This window comes from Gadus morhua, chromosome 2, assembly GCF_902167405.1.
Source record: "Gadus morhua chromosome 2, gadMor3.0, whole genome shotgun sequence".
NCBI lineage: Eukaryota > Metazoa > Chordata > Actinopteri > Gadiformes > Gadidae > Gadus > Gadus morhua.
This window is the reverse complement of record NC_044049.1, coordinates 11331878-11358991: the sequence shown is the minus strand read 5'-3', so window position 1 is coordinate 11358991 and position 27114 is coordinate 11331878. Positions and strand designations below refer to the sequence as shown.

Below are 27114 nucleotides of genomic sequence, written 5' to 3'. Positions count from 1 at the left end.
GGCTAAGGGAATCCAAACGATTTGGGCCGGCCCAGAGAGGCTTCCACCGGCCTGTGGGCAGAGGGCAGCCACTTGTCCGGATGTCCAGGAACCAGGGTTCTCTTCTGAGTAGGCAATCTTTCAGCGCTCCTCTGGCATCTCCACAACCATCGGTAAAACATATGCGTCCCCTATCTCCCCAGCCATCTATGCACAGGTTTCAGAGTAGACCTCAATCTCCTATGTTACAACACCATAGGTCACCTCTGCCCTCCCGTGCACCCTCACCCATGCACCCAGCCTATCACCCTTCCTCGACTGTTCCCCAGAGGGCTATGAGTCCTTACAGTCCAGGGCCTTCATCTGTACAACCCTCAGTGGTTAATCCTTACGCCCCCCATGGAAATCTACTTCCTTCACAGCCTATAAACCATTATGGATACACTATGAGTGACCCAGGTCCATCACCGATGTTGACAAATGCCTTACATCATCCTCCAGCTTACCCTGGTACTTTTACAAACGTTCAATCACACAATGCCTCTGCTTACCCTTCTCATTATGCCCCTGTCATACCAAAGCCCTTGTCTTCTATTCAAGGATACGAAGGCTATCCTCACAGTCACCCGACCACTCCTGGTCAACTATCACCCCACCTAGGGAGGTCACTGCAGAACCCATACCTGCAGAATGCCAGCTACACCTCACCTTTACAAAGAAGTCATTCTCCTCTTCCTGATGGGCAGGTTTTAATGCCAATGGATGAACAAGTGATGCTGCAGACAGGGCTCAGTTCTCCATTGGGTCTGTCCGGCGCTCTAATGCAGAATCCTGGCCTGCGCAGTGCCTCCTACTCTTCTCCTCTCCAGCGAAACGCAAGCCTTTACACGCCTGTCCTCTCGCCTGCTCAGGACGCACCTCTTACTGGCTCTTTTGCCCCCTCTTCTCCACACCTGTCTGCCTCAATGCTTTCCTCACAACTACGAAACGCATCCTACACCTCACCGCTTCAGCACCACCGTTCCCCATTATCTCCTGCCTCTCCCAGTGCTGTTCATCCTCAGGCTACCCTGCAACATCAGGGGATAGGCTCTCCGCTTCTCTCCGCTCAACTGAGGGCCTCTCAAATACATGGGTCAATGGTGAGACTTCCGGACAATTCTTTTATTATGCCCCAGGGTTCCACTGAGCAACCAGTAACAGCAGGGGGGAGGCTGTCTCCCGCCATGCTATCCAATGCCCTACAGAATCCCAGTTTACGGCAGGCCACCTACCAACTTCCCGATGGCTCGTTTGTAACCAGAACTGAGCCAGCAGAGCAGCCATCAACCATCTCTCCTTCCATGCTGTCTTCTGCTATGCTTAACCCTAATGTCCGAAAGGCCACCTATCGCTTACCTGATGGTTCTTTTATTACCCAACCAGGACAGGAGGAGGTGGAAATTATTGAGAGCTCTGAGGGGATTTTTTCTTCACCAGGGCTCTCTGGTGCTCTTTCAAATGCTAGCATGCGCAAAGCAAATTTCCGGCTCCCAGATGGCTCGCTTTTGAGAAACCAAGCTGTCCAAAATGTCCCAGAACCACGGTCATTTGGCCTCTCCGCCGCTCTCCAGAACAAAAATGTGCGATCGGCCACCTATCGGTTACCAGACGGTACCCTTATGGCCAGTCCTCAGCCGACTCCACAATCTCGCAGCTTTGACCTCTCCGGTGCCTTGTCCTCAAATGCAAACCTTCGTGGAGCCACATATCGTCTACCAGACGGGACACTAACAACTCGGCCTGCAGCAGAGCCTGCTGCCCAACCTCGATCTCTGGACCTCTCCGGTGCCTTGTCTACAAATCCGGGCCTTCGTGGAGCCACATATCGTCTACCAGACGGGACACTAACAACTCGGCCTGCTGCAGTAAGTCCCCCATCTCGAAGGCTGGACCTCTCCGGTGCCTTGTCTACAAATCCGGGCCTTCGTGGAGCCACATATCGTCTACCAGACGGGACACTTACAACTCGGCCTGCAGCAGAACCTGCTCCCCAATCTCGAAGGCTGGACCTCTCCGGTGCCTTGTCTACAAATCCAGGCCTTCGTGGAGCAACATATCGTCTACCAGATGGGACACTTACAACTCGGCCTGCAGCAGAACCTGCTGCCCAACCTCGAAGGCTGGACCTCTCCGGTGCCTTGTCTACAAATCCGGGCCTTCGTGGAGCAACATATCGTCTACCAGACGGGACACTAACAACTCGGCCTGCTGAAGTAGCTCCCCAATCTCGAAAGCTGGACCTCTCCGGTGCCTTGTCTACAAATCCGGGCCTTCGTGGAGCAACGTATCGTCTACCAGACGGAACACTTACAACTCGGCCTGCAGCAGAATCTGCTCCCCAATCTCGAAGGCTGGACCTCTCCGGTGCCTTGTCTACAAATCCAAGCCTTCGTGGAGCAACATATCGTCTACCCGACGGCACACTTACAACTCGGCCTGGTGCTGCAAGTCCCACCCCATCTCGAACGTTGGACCTCTCCGGTGCGTTGTCGAAAAACCCCAACATGCGTGGAGCCACATATCGCCTTCCAGACGGCACTCTGTCAGCCCGGCCTGGCGCCCCTAGCCCTCGATCGATGGACCTATCCAGTGCCTTGTCCACAAACCCAAACCTTCGTGGATCCTCTTTCCGCCTTCCATCCTATGCTGTAGTTATGCCTCAGGCCCATGGGCACGGGCCAGATGGACACTGGGCACAGGGGACAGATGGAGTAGACTTTGGGGAAGATGTTGACATGTGGGGGGCGGAGCGAGTCCTGCCTCACGGGACAGTGCAGAACCTCAATAAGTGGTCCATGTATCGGGACGAGGAGCTACTGAACCCCATGGGTGTGATGGGACAAGTTGGCCAGTTTGAGGGACATGACCCAGGGGACTGGCTGCCTAGCAGAGAAGGGGAGCCAAAGGGGCAGTGGTACGATAAGGTAAACTGTTCTGATGGTAAAGCGCTTTAGCATGGAGCTTTAATATAGATTACCTGGATTAGAAACTGGCAAACAGAGATAGTGTTTATTGTTTCCTTCATGTATTTGTGTGCATATGTGTGTGTGTATGTATGTGCATGTGCGTGTGTGTGTGTGTCAACATGTGTATGTGCTTTCACACAACGTCTTACAGATGTACTCCATACGAAGCCTCCCCACCATAGGCTACAGGGAGCAGAAAGAGGAGGACGGGGTAGAGGACATGACACAGCTGGAGTGAGACACACACACACACACACACACACACACACACACACACACACACACACACACACACACACACACACACACACACACACACACACACACACACACACACACACACACACAAACACACACACACCCAAATGCATAGAAACACTTTAGTGAATATGACGTGTGTGTGTGTGTGTGTGTGTGTGTGTGTGTGTGTGTGTGTGTGTGTGTGTGTGTGTGTGTGTGTGTGTGTGTGTGTGTGTGTGTTTCCAGGGAGCTACATGAAGGGGCTGTGCTGCTGAACCTGATGATGAGATTTGATCGTGAGCTCATATACGTAAGTCCCACATTTGCACTTGCACTGTTTGTTGCAAGAATGTTTATCATAATAGCACCATTATTTTCTTATTTTTTCACTGTTTCCATTAACTCTATTAACTTAATTTGTTGTTTGCCCTCCTGTTTCCGCCCTTGTTCTGTTTATCTCTCCTTCAATCTCTCTATCCCTCTCAATTGCTCTGTCTTCCTCGCTCTCTCTCAGACATACATAGGCAGTATCCTGGTGTCGGTGAACCCCTATAAAATGTACAATATCTACGGGACGGATATGGTGCTGCAGTACAAGGGCCATGCCCTGGGAGAGAACCCTCCGTGAGACCTTCTTATTACCTTAATGATCATCAGGGTCCTCACAGCCAACTTACTAAAGAACAGATTGTTATTATCTAAAGAGCATGATCGTAGCACAAGCTGATCTGTAACGCAACAGGATCAAGTCAAACTAATCTTAAGCATCATTAAACCTACAGCAGTGGTTCCCAACCTTTGACTTCCCTTGTACTGCTAAAAAAAAATTTTTAATTGAAGAATTTTCCTGTACAACCATATGTAAAAAGTAAAAAAATGTTGAGTACACTGGGTGTAGCTGTGCAGAGTGCCAACGTTTCCTTCGAGCAGAATTATTACTCCAAGAAAGCCATGGCCAGTGGGATACAGTGAATAAAAAAAATACTATATTTAACCAAAAAAACACTTACAGGACTGAACCGATCTTTAGGAACATTAAAGCTACAGGATTGTAAACAAACTGATGATTAGAGCTACGGGACAATAACAAATTGATCTTTATAGCTACAGAATCACTAACAATCTCTTCTTTAGTGCTATAAGATTCTATCAAACTGATCTTTAGACCTACGTGATTATAGCAAATTAATCTTTGGTGCTACATGATTATAGCAAACTGATCTTTAAAGCTACATGATCATTGAAAACTGATCTTTAGAGCTACATGATCATAGCAAACTGATCTTTGGCGCTACATGATTAGAGCAAACTGATCTTTACGAACATTAGACATCAATCCAACTGATCTTTAATGAGATAAGAGATACATGATCACAACTAATTAGAGATACATGATCACAACTAAATAGAGATACATGATCACAACAAGGCTCCTGCCCACTAGGTGACTTTTTAAGTCCCGACCGACTTTGGCAGTATACACTAATCAGCCTTGAAGATCAGTCTTGCCTTGCCGTTGGGTCGATGGTCCACACCAGGTGACTGGGAACATGCGGGGGATAAACACATGTCCGAACATCTGCGCCTTCTCTGAACATGTCCACTCAAGTAGAGTGGATTGGGCTCTGCATGGTATATTTCTAAAATAGTTCATGGTTTTATGTCCGTTTGATTGTCAACATTTTATTCCCGATATCTGAATCATCCCTTAAGGGGAATTGGCCGTTTGTTTCTTACAATTGGCTGTTGCCACCATAATCACAGTTTTCAGTCTCATAACTCCCAAACTTCATTATAAGTTTATATATTATTCATTATTTTTAATTCACTATATTATAAGTGATGAAGCTGAAATCTGAAATCATAGAGTTGCTAGGTTAATAATCACAAAACAGTGTCTTGAAAGTATCATCGTCATATATTCTGTCAAATATATAGCTGTACACGTTTAAATTATAAACAAAGGGGAAAGGAAAGGATTTAAATTTTATCGATGATTGAAGAAAGAAGACAAGGAAACAATTAAATTAAGAGGGTTGGAAATTAAAGAAAATAAGGAACAGCAGAGCACAAAGATGCACACATACAAGTAAGGAAGTGTTGGAGAACTAGAGAAGACAATTGGTCTTCTCTGGCTTCTTAAAGTCTGATTTAATCAAGATTCTGTCTCCCACAGGCATCTGTTTGCCATAGTAAACGCTTCCTACACCAAAATGATGGATGCCAAACACAACCAGGTCATTATAATCAGGTAAGATCCTGCTAACACATTATCTGTTGTGTTGTTCCAGAAGTAAAAATCCCATTCATTTTCTCCATAGAAGTTTTGATTAAAGCCATAATGTTGTAACCATCCAGGATATACTTATGCTGTGGCGGCAGTGGCTCAGGTGGTAGAGCGGGTTGGCCAAAATAATAGATCTTACTGTTTCAATCTGCTTGGGAGAAAATACGTTTTTGGGCCACTTGGACTGATGGCTGGGACACATCATTGTGTTTGAGATGGCCATGAAAGAAGTTTGAAGAAAGAAATATAAAGAAGCAATATAACATAAAGAAATGTTATTAATATATTATCTATAACATTATAAATGTACATATGAGGGACTTGTTTTATGGGATGTCATTGTCTACCTTTTCCAACTGCAATATTCTCTCAACTTTAATAGAAAAAAATATGTTTTAACTAACTATAATAACATACTTTTGCTAATATATATTATATACAGGCAAAAAACATTGGAATAGTGATGCATGTCAAAACAGCGTTGCAGAGTTGTGCAAAAGTTGAGTTGAGTAAAATTATACACGTTAATATTTTAAGGTCTTTCCCCGCTCAACATATTTAAAATGCAAATCTCCCAATACCCAACAATGTCTCACTTGCTATGTAATCTATACAATCAATATTTGCTGTAAATTGTTCAAACACACACATACACTCACACTCGCACACACACAAATTCAATTTGTTTTGCAGTTTCCTCCTCCTCTCAGCTAACCTAGTTAGTTTGTAATTTCTACAGTTGGACAGAATAGATTAGACTATCACTGAATGTGTTTGTGTGTGTGCGCAAGTGTGTATGTGTGTGCATGCGTGTGCGTTCGTGCACGTGTGTGTTACCTGTTTGCATGTGCACTTGCGTGTGTGTGTGTGTGCACGTGTCTGTGTGTGTGCACATGTGTGAATACATGCCTGTGTGATGCCTAGCACTAGCTGAAGAGGTGACTGGAGTCTGAATTTTTCCAACCATGTAATCAGTTACGTAAAAGGTTCTGACCACAGTCCTTCGTCAGGTTTCCCTCCTCCTCCTTTCTCACCTGCTCCTCCTGCTCCTCCTACACCTCCTCTAGCTCCTCCTCTTCCAGGATGCTTTTGTAAATTCATGAGCATCTCTCTGTGGTGAGGTTAGATAGACGCCGCTAACTACTCTCCATCTCGTCTGACTACACATCTATCTGTCCATCTGATAAGCTATATCATCTGTCTGTATGTCTGTCTGTCTGTCTGTCTGTAAGGCTGAGAACAATCATACAAGCAAAATTGGAGTAGATACAAAAAAGAGTTATGGTGCTGCACAACTGAATGCAAAACGTACAACAACTGGATAGAGTTCATAGGAACCAGAAATACAAGGTTAGCCATTTCTTTATGTTTTTATTAGTTGAAAGTGCAAACATTTACGGTAGGTTTCACATACCAAGGTCCAGAACAAAAGTAAAACTGTTCAACAGATTGCGTTCTAGACTGCTAGTGCCCCATATAATCAATCACCAGCAAAATTGTACAGACACATGCACACACACACACACACAGCCTCATTAGCACACACACACAGACACCTGAAACACATGTTCTAAAGGACACCTAAATAACCCAAACAGCTCTGAAACCAAAGCAGATCATGTCTCACTGTGCAAGTTTGTGTGTTTGTTTGTGTGTGTGTGTGTGTGTGTGTGTGTGTGTGTGTGTGTGTGTGTGTGTGTGTGTGTGTGTGTGTGTGTGTGTGTGTGTGTGTGTGTGTGTGTGTGTGTGTGTGTGTGTGACAGTAGGGGTAATGGGCTCATTTTGGCTGACCAGATGGTTGCATGAAACTCAATGCTTGATCCTGGTCAATTTGTCGATTTAGACACACACACACACACACAATCACAGACAAACACAGATACCCGACCGACACACCTGAGACGCACACACAAACACCTGACACACCTGACTCACACACTCTCTCTGATCGAGAGAGAGTGAGACATAGAGAGAGAGGGAGAGAGAGAGAGAGAGAGAGAGAGAGAGAGAGAGAGAGAGAGAGAGAGAGAGAGAGAGAGAGAGAGAGAGAGAGAGAGAGAGAGAGAGAGAGGGAGAGAGAGATAGGGAGAGAGGGAGAAGGAGAGAGAGAGAGTTTTGGATGGTTCTGTGAAGAACTGGAATCAACCCTTTCCTAATTCCTTTTCAATGAGTCTGTTAAGCTATGAGAGAGCAATCAGAGAGCTAGCGTAACAGAATCACTGGCGCCAGCAGGCCATATAACACCTTTGTCTAGCTTACACTTAGCTTTATTAGGGTTACCACTGCTGCTAACACTGCCTTTTAAAACCCAGCCAACACATTAGTGCTGAGACTAGTCGATCAATCAGTAAGCCAATAATCCGATTGAACGATTCCGACCTTCAGATTCTGATAGTGGATTCATGGTTTTGATAATGTATGAAGTAAAAATATAAAACATGTGTAACGTATACCAAAAGACAAATGCCCTGTTAAATTCTGACTTTTTATCAATAATGTTCTGCTTGAATGCATTAAGAATGACCTACTTTAGTTTCTGTGAATCTAAGACTTTGGCTTCTTGTGCTAGGGGAACTTATATTATTTTGGATTAATGATTTATCAATTAACCAAGACAATCATCTGTAGATTAAGCACCAATGAAAATTATAAAGTATTTCAGAACCAATTTTCAGATCAAAAACACAGACAGATCAAAGAATTACGAAATAAGGATGTGATCCATGAATTATTCATTTAATGGGAATATCTGTGAATGAAGTCAGTACTTAGGAAAAATATATATTCTTACCTTTCCAAAAATATAAACAGAAGTTTGACAAGACAAGCAAAACAGTCAATAATATATACAGAGTCAAAGGCAAAAAATAGACGGATCAACAGAAAACGTTATCCAAATCATATATTTTCTAAACATATTTTTTCACATTTTTACGATAAGAAGAGAGAGCCTAGGTTAAGTTTTTTTGTAACTCATTGCATCCTTCAGGAACATAATATTGAGAACCCAATGTGCTTTGCTTTTATTTCAATGTTTATAGCTCAGATTTTATGATCTGTGTTCTTCTTCAGTGGGGAGAGTGGCTCTGGGAAGACTGAGGCCACCAAACTGGTCCTGCGCTACCTAGCGGCAATACACCATAAAAACAACATTACGCAACAGGTACACACACTCTCTCATGTAGACACGTATATACACACAGGCACGCACATACACACACGCACACACTAATGCAGACAAACAACTACACACAAACAGACGGACGCATACACACACACACGATGATTAATGTATATGTCCTGTTGTGTCTCCGCTGGCCCCTACATTTCTACTACAGATTGAGGTAAACTAGATTTAAGTTTCAAAGTTTGCTTTACCTCACCTTTACTTTAATTTGCATGTTTCTTTTATCAGCTTGTATGAAATGCATTTGGTTATTTCTCATACCTGACTCTTATTCATATTCCAATGATTGATTCTGTCAGTTAAGTGATGGCTGTATCTTGTGCTGTGAATTGTGTGGAGTTATTGTGTTCATATCCATGACACTCAATCCAACACACAGACATTTATCCAAATTATATAATTTGTTTTGGATTATTCTTTCTCAATCTCTTTATCGGTATTCAACAAGTTGGTCATCAATGATTTAGTAGGGTTTTTCAGTGTGCAAACGATAGTTACGATTTTAGGTTGATGGTTGATTGTAGTGGTCCTACGTCATCCACAGCACTGTGTCTGATTTTTGTCTGATAATACCGATAATTTTGATCGATATCGCTAGATTCTGGAGGCAGCTCCTCTCCTGGAATCTTTCGGAAATGCCAAAACCGTGAGGAATGATAATTCAAGTCGCTTTGGGAAATACATAGAGGTCTTTCTCGAAGAGTGAGTATGGTACTTATGTTGTTGGTTAATATCTTGTATGGACTACAAACATGCTGCATTTATTGTTCAGCGTGTTGTCTGACATATTCTAAAACATCCATGTCTTTCTCTCTCTCCGATTCACTCTCTCTCCCTCTCTCTTTCTCCTCAGGGGTGTGATCAGTGGTGCCATAACCTCCCAGTATCTACTGGAGAAGTCCCGTATAGTCTTCCAGGTGTGTGTGTGTGTGTGTGTGTGTGTGTGTGTGTGTGTGTGTGTGTGTGTGTGTGTGTGTGTGTGTGTGTGTGTGTGTGTGTGTGTGTGTGTGTGTGTGTGTGAGTGTAACATGAGTATAATGTGTTGTCATATGCTTTGCCACAGGAACATCATCTTCCTAATATTTAAGTACTAATATTAAATACACAATTTCATATGACAATATATATGCACAATAAAATGACAGTAAATTCTAAATCTATATTCATTTTGAATGCCTTATAGTTAAGCCCTCTGTCAAATCCTGCTGCTGTGTGCTGAGTCTCTCACCCCTCTCTCCCAGGCCAAAGATGAGAGGAACTACCACATCTTCTACGAGATGCTGGCCGGACTCCCCTCCCAGCAGAGACAGGCCTTCTACCTGCAGGAGGCTGAGACTTACTATTACCTCAACCAGGTGGAGGAACACACACACACACACACACACACACACACACACACACACACACACACACACACACACACACACACACACACACACACACACACACACACAGATGCACACAAACCAACACGTACAAACCAACACACACAAACACACAATTTAATCTAAGCAAAGATGAATGATGAATGACATTTTACATAGTCTTTAAGGCATGTTTACCGAGATCTCCCACACACTCTCTCTCCTCTATCTCTCCTTTCTGTCCTCTCTCTCCTCTCTCTGCCCCTATGTACCCAGGGAGGGGATTGTGGGATAACAGGAAAGAACGAGGCGGAGGACTTCCTGCGTCTGATGGCTGCCATGGAGATCCTCCACTTCACGCCCGAAGACAAGGACACAATCTTCAGGCTCCTTTCCTGCATCCTGCACCTGGGAAACGTCTTCTTCCAGAGATACGAGGTACTGGGTTGCCTCCCAAGTGTTTTATTTTTACAGAAACATCCGAAATAAGATTTTCTTTTTTATGAATTGCCATTAGATAAAAAGTCTAAACCAAATAACAAAAAGGGGCTGATTGGCTGGTGAACATTGAAATTACACCTTCTGTACTATACTGTATACTACTTTACTACACTGTGGTCCACCAAAGCTTTTGAGGTACATAAATAAACAGACATCCCTTTAATCTCTCTATCCCTCCAACCCTTGCTTCTTGAGATGCAGTCACATGGGCAATGCATGGGTTCATTCCACTGCTGACAGATACTGCATCGCTTTGTGGCTGCATACACACTAATATTCTGATCTTTTGGCTGCACTACAGACAGATGGTCAGGAGGTGGCGTCAGTGGTGAGCGCTCAGGAGATCAGAGTTGTGGCAGAGCTGCTGCAGGTGTCACCGGAAGGACTCCAGAAATCCATCACATTTAAAGTCACCGTCAGTACACAACTCTACCTTACCCTACTATATCCTAGCCTACCATAACCTACCCTAGCCTTATCGACACTTCCCTAACCTAACCTACTGTACCCCAACATACCCTAGCCTACCATAGCTTTCCCTAGAGAGTGAGAGATAGAGACATAGAGAGTGACAGAGAGAGAGAGAGAGATAGAGAGAAAGACGGGGAGAAATGAAAACAATTCACCACAACCTAAGATCCAAGCCTAATACCACTAATAAGTGAAAAACAGTCCTTCCTTCCAGGCCCTTCCCAAAGAGCTATGACACAGCCTTACTTGTATCGACATGGTTTAGCGAGGATGTAATACCATCGGAACCTACCCTCAAACTTCATGCTACTTGTGTTTCACCGTGTCAGTAAAATCTCAAGCCAAGTCTTAACGTATCCGATGACTCGAACACTGTGTTAAAGTATGACACTCATCCGTTCAGTATCATAGCTCATGTACTCATTCATCATTCACTTATTCAATCATGATCCGAAACACAACATCTACCCAGAGCACCACCTCCTCCCTGATTTGTGGTGTTTTACACAACCTAATGTGTGCTTTTTGTTTTCTTTCTGGTGATGTAATGGCCATGATCCAATAATCATAGCGGTTAATAATAAATCATACTGATATTACAGGACGAAACTGGATGTCGTGTTCCATGTAAACGTTTCTTCAGCCCTTTAAGCGAAGGTAAACAAGAGAATAACTAATAAATAAGAGGAAAAAAAGAGTGTGAAAAAGACGAGAGAGAGAGAGAGTAAAATGTGATTCAGAGGGGGACTAAGGAGAAATCATGCAGTAGGTTTTACATTGTTCCTTAGATTTTTTATCTAATATTTGTATTTATGTATCATCTTCACACAGGAGACAATGAGAGAAAAGATCTACACTCCTCTGAGTGTGGAGAGCGCTGTTGATGCCAGGTGAGACCCCACTACACTACCCAGCATGCATTGCATCTAAACCACTGTGTTGGTTGAATCAGTTGAGAGAAGTTTGGTTCCCGATGATACCATTTTTACATTAAGTTATAAGATCAAGAATTATGACTGGAAGCATCAAAACAGGTGAAGATTATTTGCCGTCTTTGAACACAGTAACTCAGTCTTTTCTATCTCATGAACTCATACGAAAGCATCCCATCCTCCTTCCTCACCCAGAGATGCTGTTGCCAAGATACTGTACTCACTGCTCTTCCATTGGCTGACCGAGAAAATCAACGCCCAGGTGTACCCCCGCCAACACTCCCTCTCCATCTCCATCCTGGACATCTACGGCTTTGAGGTGGACCAATGAGCGCCACATTCTGACTCCCATTTGTACCGATTGTACCGTAGAGGGATGTGATTCTTTTTGTTTGGGTTCGGGGATATTGAGCTTGGTAACTTTGGGTTGTAGTGGGTAGGATGTTTGCTCCTTGCCAGAAGGTTTTTTCTTCAATCCCCTATCCATCTCCCTATGTTCAGTCAGGAATTTAAATTGTTTATGTATTTCTAAAATGAACGTACTTATACTTATTGTTTGTTATTTTTGTTTCCCTGCTCTGTGTGTGTGTGTGTGTGTGTGTGTGTGTGTGTGTGTGTGTGTGTGTGTGTGTGTGTGTGTGTGTGTGTGTGTGTGTGTGTGTGTGTGTGTGTGTGTGTGGTGTGTGTGTGTGTGTGTGTGTGTGTAGGATCTGGCCTTCAACAGCTTTGAGCAGCTTTGCATCAATTATGCAAACGAGTACCTTCAGTTCTTCTTCAACAGGATTGTGTTCAGGGAGGAACAGGTGAGCGGAAATCACACCTGTAACAAACACACAAACACACACACACACACACACACACACACACGCACACACACATTTGTACTTGAGTCAAGGCTCAAGGCCAATGGATCGAAAAACACAATTTAGAATAAAAATAAACATATATATATATATATATGTTTAACTATGATAACCGCAAGGCATTAACACTGCCATGGTCAGGGGTTCAATCATTTATTTTAAATATAGATCAAATTATAAGAAATAATTAAGAAAATCCAACCGCCAAAATAACTTATTTTAGATAAATAGTGATGTTGTGGGGTTACATAGTATGGATTGATCCTGTATCAAATATCGCCTTAAAGTCTTAAAACATATGACCAACAGTAAATATAGACTCAATTGCCCTCTATAGGTTATACACGGCTATTGCATGTGTTCCTTATTACAGGAAGTTTTGGGTTACCTCACACTTCAAACGTTCTGGCTTCACCCCCCAAATCCTATTGTAGCAAGTAGAGACAGCGATAGGCTGAACAAATCAATGTAGCTCTGCACCTAACTGGAAAAAGAAGAGTCTGAAAATTCCTTGAGTAGGCATTTTTATTTGTGGATAGTGGGCGGGGACTAGCTCAAACAGGGGGTTGGGTTTTCCTTTAAAGCTCACCTGCGTCACTTTAGCCTCAACCAGGAAGATGTGAATATCCCACAATGTGGCCCGCTATATGATGTACCTGTAGGAGGAGTACAGCAGGGAGCAGGTCCCCTGGCAGGACATCCAGTTCAGCGACAACCAGCCCTGCATCGACCTCATCGCCGCAAAGCCTCATGGGATACTTCGTATCCTGGACGACCAGAGCTGCTTCCCTCAGGTGGAAAGGGTCATCATACCAAAATACACAATGCTTACTTTTTATTGGATTAATTTACTTCATTTGTTTTGTATTATTAGTGTATTATTTGTATGCTTTATCTATGTTTTAATGTGACTTGTGCGATTGTGTGCGTTATTGTATTAAATTAACTCTTTCTTTTTTTATTCTTGTAATTATACAATTTTGACTTTTAACAATGAAAGTTATATTTGTGTAGCTAAAGAAGTGCTGCACTAATGCAATGCATTACTTATATCTATTATTAGGCCTGTTTTATCTCATTTGAAGCTCAGTTGCCATTAACCCGATGTGATCTGTGTTGTCGTCTCAGGCTACAGACCACACCTTTCTTCAGAAGTGTCATTATCACCATGGCAACGACCCACAGTATCTCAAGCCAAAGATGCCCCACCCTGAGTTTACCATCAAGCACTTTGCTGGCCGCGTCACCTATCAGGTACCCACTACTCCTCATCCAATGTCCATTAATTGCTTAGCCAATGAGATAAACCAAACCTCTAATTGATTGGCTAATTGCTGTGAAATCTTAAATTGTTTCACTTTAAGATGTTCTTTACTTTTCACTTCATGCACATTCCTACAACTGACAGGACAGACAGACCATATGCAACAAAGTTGCACACATCATGCATATATTAATCATGTTAATCCTCATTGATGAAAGGCAGATGAATATAATATTTGTTTGTTATTTGTAGACTTTTGATAACAGAATGTAGCCTGTGGTAGGGAAATCGTGTTGTGATAATAGTATGTTGTTTCAAACTAATGTTATGAAGCTGTTGAAATCTATGTCTTAATATTAAAGTAAGATAATTATATAATTATTCAGTAATGGCCACTGGCCAAGGATCAACCCAGCAGAAACAAGAGCTGTCTCTTGTAGCGACCAAGCCAGGAGATATTTATTCAAATCAGGATTTATAATGCTGGTCTCCAATAGGTGCACAAGTTCCTGGACAAGAACTACGACCAGGTCCGACAAGATGTCCTGGACATTTTCATTCAGAGCAAGAACAAGGTAGGAGGCAACTGGAAACATAATTGTAGGTGATCGGTCCAAAACAGGTTATTTTGGTCTTCAATCCTTGAATTCTTGATCATCAAATGTAATAGATATATGATGGTACATATTGTCACGACCCTACTGGTATATTCTGAACGGCTCTCTGTCTAGGCAGGAGTCGAGACACATAAGTGGTAACAAATCACAGCTGGCAGGCAACTAGCTTCCGGCCACCTGAGCAGTGACACGCCTGGTTTCCTGGCGATATATATATTTTTTATTACCGTAATCAACTTGCTCCCCTGCTGTGATCAATAGTTTAAGAACCACTGGTATACAGTATGCCAATGTCCAAATATGCTCAGACAGCAGCAGCCCGACCACAAGTCTTAGTAACCATTGTGACAGCGAATTTTAGCTGCTACAGTGTTTGACTACCATCCAAAAGGCACTGGTTTGGATCCCCAATGTCTGCCGCAAATATGTAGGTATCCTTGAGCCAGATGCCCCATCCCCTACCTGCTCTACAATGATATGCATCTCAAGTCACTTGTAAGTCACTTAGGGTAGAAGCACCTGCCAAACGATTCAATGTAAATGTGTTGGTCCTCCCCGTCGGCGTGTGTCCAGATGGTGTCCGGCCTCTTCCGGCGCCACTCGGAGGTGGCGGCGGAACAGAGGGGCGGCCAGGGCAGGAAGAGCAGCACGGTGACGCGGAGGTACCAGGCCTCCACTGTCAGCCACAAGTTCCAGACGTCCCTCCTGGAGCTCGTGGAGAAGATGGAGAGGTGAGGGGGAGAGAGAGGAAGAGAGTTGGGAGGAGGAAGAGGAGGGGACAGAGAGTTGAGGAGGAGGAGGAGGAGGATGTGCAGGAGGATGAGGAGAAGGAGTGGGTGGAGAAGGAGAAGTAGGGATCTGGAGGGTTTGAAAAGCTGAGGAGGAGGTGGGGGTGAAGGAACCAGAGATGAAGTAGAGAGGTGAGGAGGTAGAAGATAAAATCATGTAGGTAAATGGAGGGAAGATAATGCAGGAGCCTTACATGGACAGTGAGCAACAGGAGTATAAAAAGTCTCAAACAAGATGTTGAGATATTTTGTCTTTCCATATATAGATATAGATATAGATATAATAACTTTTTTTTATCTTGGCAGGTGTGACCCGTTATTTGTGCGCTGCATCAAGCCAAACAACTTGAAGGTATTTATTATTTTTTGTAATGTAATACTTTATGGACATGGTAGGGATCAGGCATGCTACTCAATGATGCCTACAGTTCATATAGCAGTTCGGATATGAGTAACCCTCCCTACACCATCCTGGCCTCCGTCAGTGACATTTAGTGACTACCACATGTTTAATGTAAGTGTGTCTATGTGTGTCTGTGCTTGTGCCTGTGCGTGCGTATTGGTGTGTGTGTGTGTGTGTGTGTGTGTGTGTGTGTGTGTGTGTGTGTGTGTGTGTGTGTGTGTGTGTGTGTGTGTGTGTGTGTGTGTGTGTGTGGGTGGGTGGGTGGGTGTGTGTGTGTGTGTGTGTGTGTGTGTGTGTGTGTGTGTGTGTGCAGGAGCCCGGTGTGTTTGAGACCGAGCTGGTGAGCACTCAACTGCGGTACTCAGGGGTACTGGAGACCATCCGGATCCGCAAGGAGGGATACCCTGTTAGATTGCCCTTTGCTATCTTCCTGTTCAGGTACACACACATACACACACACACACACACCCCTCTCCTTCTTCCCATGTGTGTATTGCTGCTCTGCATGCATGCGTGGGTTCAGTGCACCATGTCTCTGACCTCTGACCTCCCCAGGTATAAGTCCCTGGTGGCATTGAAGGATCCTCCACCCACAAGTGGAGAGAGCTGTGTGATCATGCTCAGTCAGCTGTGTCCCCTCACGGCAGGATGCTTCCACGTCGGGGTCACTAAGGTGGGTACCCATGCATTACAGTAGGGGGCAATAGTGGGACATATGCACTAGTCGTCTGGCAAAACTAAGAGAGCGGTATAGCTTCTTATCGGTATAGGTCAGATCTTTTTTAGGGACGTCTTATATCCAAGTCATATATTCATTACCTCCGCTCTAACACACACACAGTGACACACACCTGTATGCATACAGCCTCAGGCGAACACGCACACCCACACACACACAGACCCCTTGTATATATAATGTATCATGTTAAAGTTGTTACATCCTTAATATGTATTCGGTATATTATTCTCAGGGTTCGTTCTGCTTTGTGTGAGTGTTCAGTGTTGAGGTATAGCAATTCTCCTGCGTTATTCGACCACGCTCCCTGCAGCTGTTTCTGAAGGAGGACATCTACCAGCTACTGGAGTGCAAGCTGGAGCGTGCACGTCAACTGGCCGCACTCACGCTGCAGCGCACCGCTCGCATGTTCTTCGCCCGCCGCCGCTTCGTGCAGTTCAGAATGAGGATCATCGGCTTACAGGCACAGTGCCGCGGGAACCTCACCAGGTAGGGTCGCTAGAGAGGCCTGGGGGAACCTCGACCTTCACTTCTGGTTTCCCATCCACTTGGCTCACAACGCACATGGTATCTGTGATGGACTGTGGATGATGGATAAGAAAAATGTTGTTTGTGCAATTTGTTAGGTTAGAGATGGCTGATTGGATGATTAAAGTGGGATTGACGCTTAGCTTTTCTAGTTTATCTGTGCAGTGTGTGTGTGTGTTTCATTATTTTGTGAATTACCACCACAAACTGCATGCTTTGAGCACTGTCTTTTTATTCCCATGTTTTTTTTAGAAACATTTTTATTTAATTTTCCATTCCTATGTTTTTTTTAGAATCATTTTGGGGTTTTTATTTTGTTCAAAATGAGGCTTATATATCCCACAATGTTGATTCCATCTCTCTCTCTCTCTCTCTCTCTCTCTCTCTCTCTCTCTCTCTCTCTCTCTCTCTCTCTCAATCTCTCTCTCTCTCGCTGTAATATTCTATGTATCTTTCTCCATGGGGCTTGCAATGTCTTCCAGGAAGCACTACGTGAAGAGGAGAGCTGCTCTTGTTCGATTCCGAACGATCGTCCGTCTGTACGTCAACCGCAAGAGATTCATCAGGGTAACTACAACACATGAACTTAGCTAACCCCTCCATCCTCCACTTTGATATCCTTATTCCGTAGCATAGGTTTTCTTGTCTCAAAGTGCAACGTCACTACTTACATATGAGACCACTGCTGCATACACGTGTTTAGAAAATGGCCAAAGAGTTGGACGATTGATGTTACTGTGTTTTGAGTTCTTCATTGGTCCAACCTTTCGACCACTGGAGTTGATGTTGCAGACCATGATTGACACACATACGAAGCAGAACTCTCTGATGTTAGAACATAGCTGAGAGGGATGGTTCCCCCTTCAAATGACTGAAACCCACACTAAATGATAAATGACCTAGTAGTATTTTGATTATGTATGTAGATAGAGTCTACATCTGTGAGTCTGTAGATAGTAGTTTGATTATGATGTAATGAGCTGTAAAGTGTGTGTGTGCAGATAAGGCTGGGGTCGCGCAGGAAGAGAGATGCGGAGAGGAGGGAAAGAGACAAGGTAGGAGGCGGACCACCCCTTTGTTTTATGTGACTGCCTTAGTGAGTAATCAATCACCTTGCCTAGTGTGCCCACGAAGGGTGAGACCTGTGTCTTTGTCCTCCAGGTGCTGTATAGGAGAGAAGTTGTCAACGTCACACACCTGGTGATCTCCGCTGACCTAGCAGCCCTGCTTCATACTGTAGCAGGTACAGACGTCTGTCTGTTCTGTCTGTCAGTCAATCTGCCTGTCTGTCTCCGACCGTCTCTCGGGCCTCTCACTCTGTTTTTATCAATCCGTTACTATTGTGTTATTCATGGCATGTCTCTCTTTCATCCTCTCTCTTCTTCCACATTCCCTCCCTCCACAACTCCCCTGTCCCTCTCTCCCTCCTCCCCTCCCTCCCTCCAGTTGGCAGGGAGTTACATTCAGACTGCCTGGCTCTGCTCCAAGCTCCCCACATCCGAGAGGACACTCAGCTGACGCTGCCCCTGGACATCAACAACTACCCCTTCTACCGCTACGTCCAGGCTTACTTCAGGGTGGGGCCTCCAAGTCTCCTCTTTTTTCTTATTGGCTCAAATCAGTGCCCCTCCGTGAAGTCCCAGGCCACAGTTGCACAGAGCGCAGTTCAACCCAATTAGAACTAAATGAGAATCATTTCTTTATAACCCTTTGTTTCGGCCCCCCTCCTCTGTCTTTTGTATAGGAGCCCAAGTTTGGGATGCTCACGGACCCATTGGAGGCCTCTCTGACCCGCGTGGATGAGGACCTTAAAGAGGCCGCACTGGAACTCTTCACCTTGGTAAGACTGTACTCTGCCATTTCTGGTTAATGTTTGTTTTCATGCATCATGTTCTCGGCATTGGTAACAATGGTTCTGCCGTTTGACATCTAACCTTTACCCTCTAACCTTTTGACCATCTAAACTTCTAACCTTTTAACCCTATAAGCTTTTTACCCTCTAACCTTCTAACCATCTAACCATCTAAACTTTTAACCCTCTAACCTTTTAACCCTCTAAACTTCTAACCATCTAACCATCTAGCCTTTTAACCCTCTAACCTTTTAACCATCTAAGCATCTAAACTTTTTTGACCATCTAACCTTTTAACCATTCTACATTTTTTACCAACTAACCTTCAAACGTTCTAACTTCTACCTTTAAAGGTTCTAACCTTCTTTTCTTCTAACCATCTCACATCTAACCGTCTGACTTTCTGAGCTTTTAACCTTCTAACCGTCTAACCTTCTTAGTATCTAACTTTGAACGTTCTATATCTATAACCTTCTAACCCTCTAACACGCCTGCCTTCTAACTTCTAATGCGCTAAAGTTCTATCGCTCTAATGCACTAATTTCTAAGGTTCAAACGCTCTAACCTTCTCACGTTCTATCACTAACGCCTTAACGTTCCAAAGCTCTGGTGCCATAACATTCTAACACTCGAACGCTCCAAAGTTCGAGCACTCTAACGTTCTAACGTTTCGACACTCTAACGCTCTTACTCTTTATCGCTTCTACATGTTGCCTTAAGGTTCTGAGGTTCATGGGTGACCCGCACCTGAACGGCGCCCAGGAGAACATGTTCGGGAGCTACATCATCGAAAGGGGACTGTCGTCGCCCGGGTTACGGGACGAAATCCTAGCCCAGCTGGCCAATCAGGTGTGGCGCAACGTGAACGTGGAAAACGCAGAGAGGGGCTGGCTGCTTCTGCTGGGGTGTTTGTGTGCCTTCGCCCCCTCACCCAAGATGGAGAAGCACATGTTAAAGTATGTACCATAATCAATACCAACTAATTCAATTCAATTCAATTCAATTTTATTTATATAGCCCTTAATCACCATTACAGTCTCAAAGGGCTTTAATAGGCCAAATATTTGTGACACCCCCCTTTACCCATGCCCCCACACGGGCAAGAAAAAACTCCCTTGAATCAGCAAGGAAGAAATCTTGAGAAGAAACGCAGTGTAGGGGATCCCTTCTTCCAGGGATGGTCAGGAGTGCAATGGGTGCCACAATTGGCATACAGGTAAATACATGTACATCATATTAAAATGGTGATGGGGTTCTGGCCGGTTATCCATGAGGAGAGTCCAGGCATCCAGTCCAGCACCCACAGCACGCTACAACTGACAGAATAGTGAATTAGAACGGAAAAGTACATAGTGGGAATGTATAATGTAATAAGAAAAGCACAAGCAAACAGAGTAGTCTTCACTACGCATCTGTTGTTTTCACACTCCAAATGCAAGATTGTAGAGGTGCGTTTTGAGCTTCCCTTTGAATAGCTCCACAGAGTCAGCTTCCCTGATCGCTGATGGCAGCCTATTCCATAAAAAGGGGGCTCGATAGGCAAACGCTCTCTGTCCAGCCGATTTCTTTTTAACCTTCGGCAATGAAAGAAGGCCGGCTCCCGAAGACCGGAGAGACCGAGAAGGACTATAAGGAATGATCAGGTCCTTCAGGTACAATGGAGATAGTCCATGCAAGGCTTTATAGGTCAGCAATAGCACCTTAAAGTCTGATCTGAAAGTTATTGGTAGCCAATGTAAAGAGGCGAGAATAGGTGTAATATGATCAAACTTTCTCGTTCTGGTCAGCAATCTAGCTGCCGCATTGTGTACCAGCTGTTGACTCTTTGTAGTAGAGTTCGGTAATCCCGAGAACAGTGCATTGCAATAGTCCAGTCTTGACGAGACAAACGCATGAATCAGTGTCCCTGCATCCACTACAGATAACATTGATCTGATTCTTGCAATGTTTCTCAAATGGAAAAAGGCAATTCTAGTTATACTTCTTATATGCTGATCAAAGCATAGTTGAGGGTCAAACAAGACACCAAGATTTCTGACGGATGCACTCTGTGGGATGGCGAAGCCATCCAACCACAGAGAGACATCCTCAAACTTTTCCCGGTCCCGCTTCGAGCCGATAATCATCAGCTCTGTCTTCCCAGAATTAAGCTGTAGGAAGTTTTGTGACATCCAGCCGTTCACAGCAGCCAAACAGGACTCAACCTTTTGAATCTGGGCAGAATCCCCGGAATCTACAGGAATGTAGAGCTGGGTGTCATCCGCATAGTAATGGGAACTAATTCCGAAGCCGCGGATAACGTCACCGAGGGGAAGCATATAAATTGCAAAAAGCAATGGACCAAGAACCGACCCTTGTGGTACACCAAAGCGCAATTTACAATGCTTCGATTCTGCACCCTTATGAAGCACAAATTGGGTTCTATCTGTGAGGTACGACTCAAGCCAACCAAGAGCCGTACCCCCGAAACCAACATAGTGTTCAAGACGGTGAAGAAGAGTGCTATGGTCAATCGTATCAAACGCAGCGCTCAGATCCAACATCACAAGCATTGTGCTTGTATTTTTATCCAAAGCAAGAAGGATGTCATTTACAACTCTTGTAATAGCAGTTTCAGTTGAGTGGAAATTCCTGAACCCCGACTGGAAAGGTTCGAAGAGATTATTCCTCGTCAAATAGTCAACAATTTGCTTTGCTACAATCCTTTCCTGTACCTTAGACAAGAAGGGCAGATTCGATATAGGCCGATAGTTCCTGACTAATTCAGGATCTAGGCCAGGCTTTTTGAGTAGCGGTTTTAACACCGCAGCCTTGAAATTGGAAGGAACAATTCCTGTTGAAAACGAAAGATTCATAAGCAAGAGGATAACAGGCCCCACCGTTGGAAAAAGATCCTTAAGAACCCTAGAAGGGAGCGGATCCAACATACAAGTTGTTGGCTTTGAGGCCTTTATCACCCTTTCAAGTTCCACCAAGGAAATCGCCTTAAACTCCAAAAGAGTTGCGTCAGAGTTCACCATCCTATTTGGCAGAACCCCATCCTGCCCCACAGGATGTGTAGGATTAGCCGCCCGGTAAGCATCAATTTCCTCTCTAATTGATTGAATCTTATTCTCAAAGAAATCCATGAATTCACCTGCAGGAGATCGAGGAGCCTACGGTCTGATTCTGTTTCTGAGTGAGACTCCTCACCATGTCAAAAAGAAACTTAGGATTATTTCTATTCAAATTAATGATACTAGAAAAGTAGGCGTTCCTGGCGATAGTCAGCGCACCCTTATAGGTGATCAGACTATTATGCCATGCAAGATGAAAGACCTCAAGTTTAGTCGAGCGCCATTTGCGTTCAAGGATCCTGCAATTTCGCTTCAAAATGCGAGTTTCTGCATTAAACCAAATGACCAAAAACCTAATGATTTAGATCATATCTAAAACACTTAATTACTTACTTAATTACTAAACACTTAATAATAATAAGAGAAAAAGAAAGAAAGCAAAACAACCATACAAAAATGAATGTCTAAGAACAATTGTATCACTTTAAGGACCATAGTGATCTTGTTGGTCAATCATAACGACAAAGTTATTTTGACTACTAATATGTTACTAATGTTATTGGATGTTAGTGGACAGTTTTGATGGTTTAACCACCAAGACCAGCATTGTCCTTTCAGTAACACAGATCTGTCCGGCTGCCGATGGCTTCATCTTGCATCGTCTCACCCTTCCTCTTTAGATTTGTCTCTGACCACGCCCCCATCGAAAGCCAGGCCCTGCTACAACACTGCCTCATCCAAGCCAATCAAAAGTCCCTTCTGAGCTCAGGCTCCAACCCAGAGACCGCCCGGACCTATCCACTGTCTTTGCTAGAGTGGACGGCCAATCGGAAGAAGGCCAGCATGGTGCTGCAGGTGCACTGCTTTGATGGTGCGTCCCACCACCATAGTTTACCCCACTACTTCTGCCAGTAGTGTGTGTATATGTGTGTGTGTCTGTGTGTGTCTGTGTGTGTGCGTCAGGTAATACATATGTAATTTAGTGTGTGATAGTATGATCATTGATTATTGATGAGCAGCCGAGGATCAGGTGGTGGAACGTTCGACAGGTTCTCTTGTTTCCACGCCAACGTTTGTTTTTGCTTTGGTTTCATTTTATTCCACAAGTTAGTCACCCCCAGGCACACACTCATTAAACCGCCATTTATTGTGTGTGTGTGTGTGTGTGTATGTGTGTGTGTGTGTGTGTGTGTGTGTGTGTGTGTGTGTGTGTGTGTGTGTGTGTGTGTGTGTGCGTGTGCACGTGTGTACGTGTGTGAGTGTGCGTGGGTGTGTTTGCGTGAGTGTGTGCGTGTGTGTGCGACTACCTGCCATTATTGGTTGTGGTGTCTAATAGGGCATAGGGAAAATCACTCATCTATATCACACTCTAATGTCATCTCCTATCTCTCTCTTTCTCTCTCTCTCTCTCCTTATCTTTGTTTCATTACGATCAAAAGGGGAGCATAACTTTACAGTGTCAGAACACACAGTTGTCATCCGAGAGTTTTGAAACAATATGCAAAGTTTGTATGAACTTTGCATATTGACATAACGGACAGATATTTTGGCTTCACTTAAATTATTTTCAATAACTGCCTGGGTCTGTGGTAACATATGTTTTTTGCTCTCTCTCTCTCTCTCTCTCTCTCTCTCTCTCTCTCTCTCTCTCTCTCTCTCTCTCTCTCTCTCTCTCTCTCTCTCTCTCTCTCTCTCTCTCCCTCTCTCCCTCTGTAGCTATGTCCTTCCTTTGTCCAGTTAACTCGTGGACCAGTGGGGAGGAGCTAGCAGGGGTCATCCTCCGCCACAGGTACAGACTTATGCACTACCGCTTATCACTAAGTGGATATACTTTAGTAGTTTATAAAGATTCCATCTGTAACGTCACTGTGTGACTCCTGTTTAGAATTTCTGTATAGGTGACACTTTTAGGCCCCGTCCACACTAACCCGGGTAAATGTAAAAAGTAAAAAACGCACATCCGCAATGAAAATGATCTCCGTCCACACTATCGTTTTCATATCGTTTTTGGAATGTTTTGGATCCACGTTCCACACTGAAATTATTTTGATAAACAGTTGTTGTCATGGTTACGCAACTCCGCCACGCCTCTCTGTTTAGATTACAGGCGCACGATCAGCTGATATTTACAGTTGATCAGCTGATTCATCATTTTCGACCCGGCCGGCCAGAAACGCCGCTCCAAGTACGGTTTGAACTGCCGTCTTTCGGGCATCACTTAAGAACATCAAGCACAGCGCTGGCCTCCGGCGTTGGAACAATATGTTTGAGCCAATATGTCGAGTTGTATCTGGAGATAAATTAGTACATTGTACAGAGAGATCATCATTTGCTTTTCACCTGTCATTTTTTTGATGAGCGTCTCGAGTGCAAGCTTTTGGCAGCATCATGGCAACCGAACGTCATCGTTTCTGAAAGCCTCCGCCTACCCTGTCCACACTACAACGAGAACCCAGCGTTTTCACATTTATCCAACTAAGCGATCATTTTCGAAAAGCATCCTTTTCAGTGTCGGAATTCTCTGTTTCAGTGTGGACGGAAGGGCAGGGTTCGAGTTGAGTGGGAGCCAGAGGTCTGGCTCCCATGAAAGCAGCAAACTCAAATACCTGTGGGGGTCTCTGAAAATACAGCAGCATAATATTGTAATTACAAATAAAGCTATTTTCCCTTCCACATATTGAGGTTAAGTAAATGATAATAGAACGCCGGTCATTATCGGGAAAATAAGCCCAGACAGGGCGAACCGGACACCGACGCGAAACGGAGGTGTCTTCGACCTGAAGGGGCTTATTTACTTCTTATTTTCAACAACTCAGCGCAAGGCCGGGTGTACACCGAATTCTGGGACCCACCGAAGAGTGTGACCCCAGGGGGCGCTGTTGCATATTTTTTGCAATATGCACGAGTTTGAAGCGTAGACAGGCATGACAAAAACATAATAAATAAAACATAAGATCTCCCCCCAAATTACCTTTTTATCAAAGTTGCTTAATAAATACATTTGTTTTGATTTGATTAGCATTTTACAGACCCATACAATGATAGGGCGTTTAGTACGGTCCTTCACCGTTGCTTCTTTACCCATAGAAAGCTACAGTCAGTGTTAAATTACGCTGATTTACCTTTGAGCATTTCCTAATATAGGCTACTGTGTAAAACGCTGTTTAGAATTAATGTTAGTATCAAGAAAAGAAAGACCCACCGGTGGGGGGAGTTCTTATGTTTTATTTATGTTTTTGTTATAATGCAAACGTGCATGTTGCAGAAAATGTGCAAAAGCGCCCCCTGGGGTCAAACTTTTCAGTGGGCTAAACGGATAAATATTTATGCGTTCGTAGATTTACCCGGGTTAGTGTGGACGGTGCCTTAGTTACTAGTCGAATCGAATGTTTCAATTTTGCAAACGCTTCCGTTGGAAAATGTAGAGGGAATACGCTGTTTAAGAATGCTTTAAACAGTTTACATGAGGCTTATTTAAGCCCATCCCCTGCTGAATCTCTGGCCGATTGCGGGCAAACTTACTGATTCCGAAAATAATTAACCCAAAGAAATTTCTATATTCGTTATGGTTTCCTCAAAATCTATGTCAGCAGCAGTCACAGTGCCACCGCTGTCACAGTGCCACCGCTTAGTCATCCTGACACATTACAACGTATTAACTTTATTGTTAAATTATGATAATTTTTTCAAGGATTCCAAATATCGCTTCTTGCTCACAGACCCCTACTGCGCCAAAAAACAGTTTATTGATTTTGATGGGCACTGTGTGAAAAAATGCTCTTCTCCCCGTCGGGGAATTGAACCCCGGTCTCCCGCGTGACAGGCGGGGATACTGACCACTATACTAACGAGGAGCTGTGTTTCAGTGATCATCCTTGACACAATAAATACTTTGTCCTACAGCTTTACAGTTATAAAACGTTTTTCCTGATTATTGTGTCATATTACAAATCCTCATCAAACCATTATATCAGACAATCATGCCACACCGTGTCGTCTTGCAGGGGCGTGACCGAGTGGTGGAAGGGGTACTCCATCCTGATGAAGGAGCAGGGCCAGTGGGTGGAGTTAGCAGGCCACGACTACGTGCTGGACCTTATCTCGGACCTGGAGCTTCCCCCTGAATTCCCAAAGCAGAAGAGCTACTTCATCATCAGCGCCGAGGGTCCCAACAGGGTCAGGGCCAATGCCAGCCTGTGAGTCCCGATGACAGACAAGCCGGGATGGGAACATTCTCTAAGGCTGTTATCAAGGAGGCTTTAGGAAGAGTTACTGATACTTGTGTGACCTTTTTTGTATTTGTTTCTCTCCTATCATGTCCTCTCTGGCCTTCCTGTGTCTTCTCTGCCCTTTCTCCTCTGCTTCTTTCTCCTCTCTGTTCCTCTACTTTTCTCGCTACTCTCCTTTCAACTCCTTCTCTTTTCCTCTCCTCCCCTCTCCTGCTCTCCTCTCTCCTCTCTCCCCTCCCCTCCTCATCTTCTCTCCCCCTCTCGTTTCATCTTCGCCTCTCTCCTCCTCCTCTTCCTCCTACACTCCCCCTCTTCTTGGCTCTCTCCTCTTCATCGACTCTGCTCTCTTCTCTCCTCTACATCTCCTCCCCATCTCCTTTCATCTCCTCCTAATCTTCTCTCCTCCTCCTCTCCTCCACCAGTACTCTGTTTGGCAGTGGGTTTGACTCAGATGAGGAGGTGCCCTCCTCCTTCCCTCTCAACACCAATAGACCAGCCTACAGTCTGCCAGACTCGGACGGATACCACAGCCACGGTTTGTTACACAAACACCCACACACACCCACCCACACACACACACACACACACACACACACACACACACACACACACACACACACACACACACACACACACACACACACACACACACACACACACACACACACACACACACACATACACACACACTTATACACTAATCCAATAATGACCAATACTATGAGGTTATTTAGAGGAGGTTTAATGGTTTAAACCTCCTCTAAAATTAATTCAATTATGTTTAAAGCTTAAAGCTGCACTATGCAAGT

General features: G+C 44.3%; 2 protein-coding genes and 1 non-coding gene across 3 annotated transcripts in view; 2 read left to right on the top strand and 1 right to left on the bottom strand.

Moving 5' to 3' along the window:
* Positions 1 to 1205: 1205 nt before the first annotated feature.
* Positions 1206 to 2273, top strand: LOC115533028 (uncharacterized; the record flags this gene model as incomplete). Its single annotated transcript, XM_030343206.1, has 1 exon — positions 1206 to 2273. A coding segment is annotated over exon 1 (1068 nt), but the record flags the coding sequence as incomplete, so codon positions are not given.
* The window catches only part of myo15aa (myosin XVAa), a 44624-nt gene continuing 19759 nt past the window's right edge, over positions 2250 to 27114 (top strand). Inside the window, exons 1-33 of the mRNA XM_030350045.1 lie at positions 2250 to 2945; positions 3139 to 3221; positions 3474 to 3537; positions 3742 to 3851; positions 5404 to 5478; positions 8587 to 8677; positions 8853 to 8858; positions 9300 to 9403; positions 9555 to 9618; positions 9943 to 10056; positions 10342 to 10503; positions 10868 to 10981; positions 11869 to 11927; positions 12165 to 12288; positions 12677 to 12772; positions 13495 to 13626; positions 13961 to 14086; positions 14594 to 14671; positions 15287 to 15444; positions 15808 to 15853; positions 16218 to 16342; positions 16460 to 16577; positions 16954 to 17129; positions 17651 to 17735; positions 18170 to 18223; positions 18330 to 18411; positions 18615 to 18745; positions 18913 to 19008; positions 19741 to 19976; positions 22757 to 22947; positions 23793 to 23865; positions 26081 to 26272; positions 26728 to 26840. Coding sequence (XP_030205905.1) covers positions 2526 to 2945; positions 3139 to 3221; positions 3474 to 3537; positions 3742 to 3851; positions 5404 to 5478; positions 8587 to 8677; positions 8853 to 8858; positions 9300 to 9403; positions 9555 to 9618; positions 9943 to 10056; positions 10342 to 10503; positions 10868 to 10981; positions 11869 to 11927; positions 12165 to 12288; positions 12677 to 12772; positions 13495 to 13626; positions 13961 to 14086; positions 14594 to 14671; positions 15287 to 15444; positions 15808 to 15853; positions 16218 to 16342; positions 16460 to 16577; positions 16954 to 17129; positions 17651 to 17735; positions 18170 to 18223; positions 18330 to 18411; positions 18615 to 18745; positions 18913 to 19008; positions 19741 to 19976; positions 22757 to 22947; positions 23793 to 23865; positions 26081 to 26272; positions 26728 to 26840 — 3898 coding nt within the window. The 5' untranslated portion in view covers positions 2250 to 2525. The remainder of the gene's footprint in view (positions 2946 to 3138; positions 3222 to 3473; positions 3538 to 3741; positions 3852 to 5403; positions 5479 to 8586; positions 8678 to 8852; positions 8859 to 9299; positions 9404 to 9554; positions 9619 to 9942; positions 10057 to 10341; positions 10504 to 10867; positions 10982 to 11868; positions 11928 to 12164; positions 12289 to 12676; positions 12773 to 13494; positions 13627 to 13960; positions 14087 to 14593; positions 14672 to 15286; positions 15445 to 15807; positions 15854 to 16217; positions 16343 to 16459; positions 16578 to 16953; positions 17130 to 17650; positions 17736 to 18169; positions 18224 to 18329; positions 18412 to 18614; positions 18746 to 18912; positions 19009 to 19740; positions 19977 to 22756; positions 22948 to 23792; positions 23866 to 26080; positions 26273 to 26727; positions 26841 to 27114) is intronic.
* trnad-guc (transfer RNA aspartic acid (anticodon GUC)) lies at positions 25859 to 25930 on the bottom strand. Its single transcript has one exon. It is a non-coding gene; the product is annotated as a tRNA-Asp (tRNA).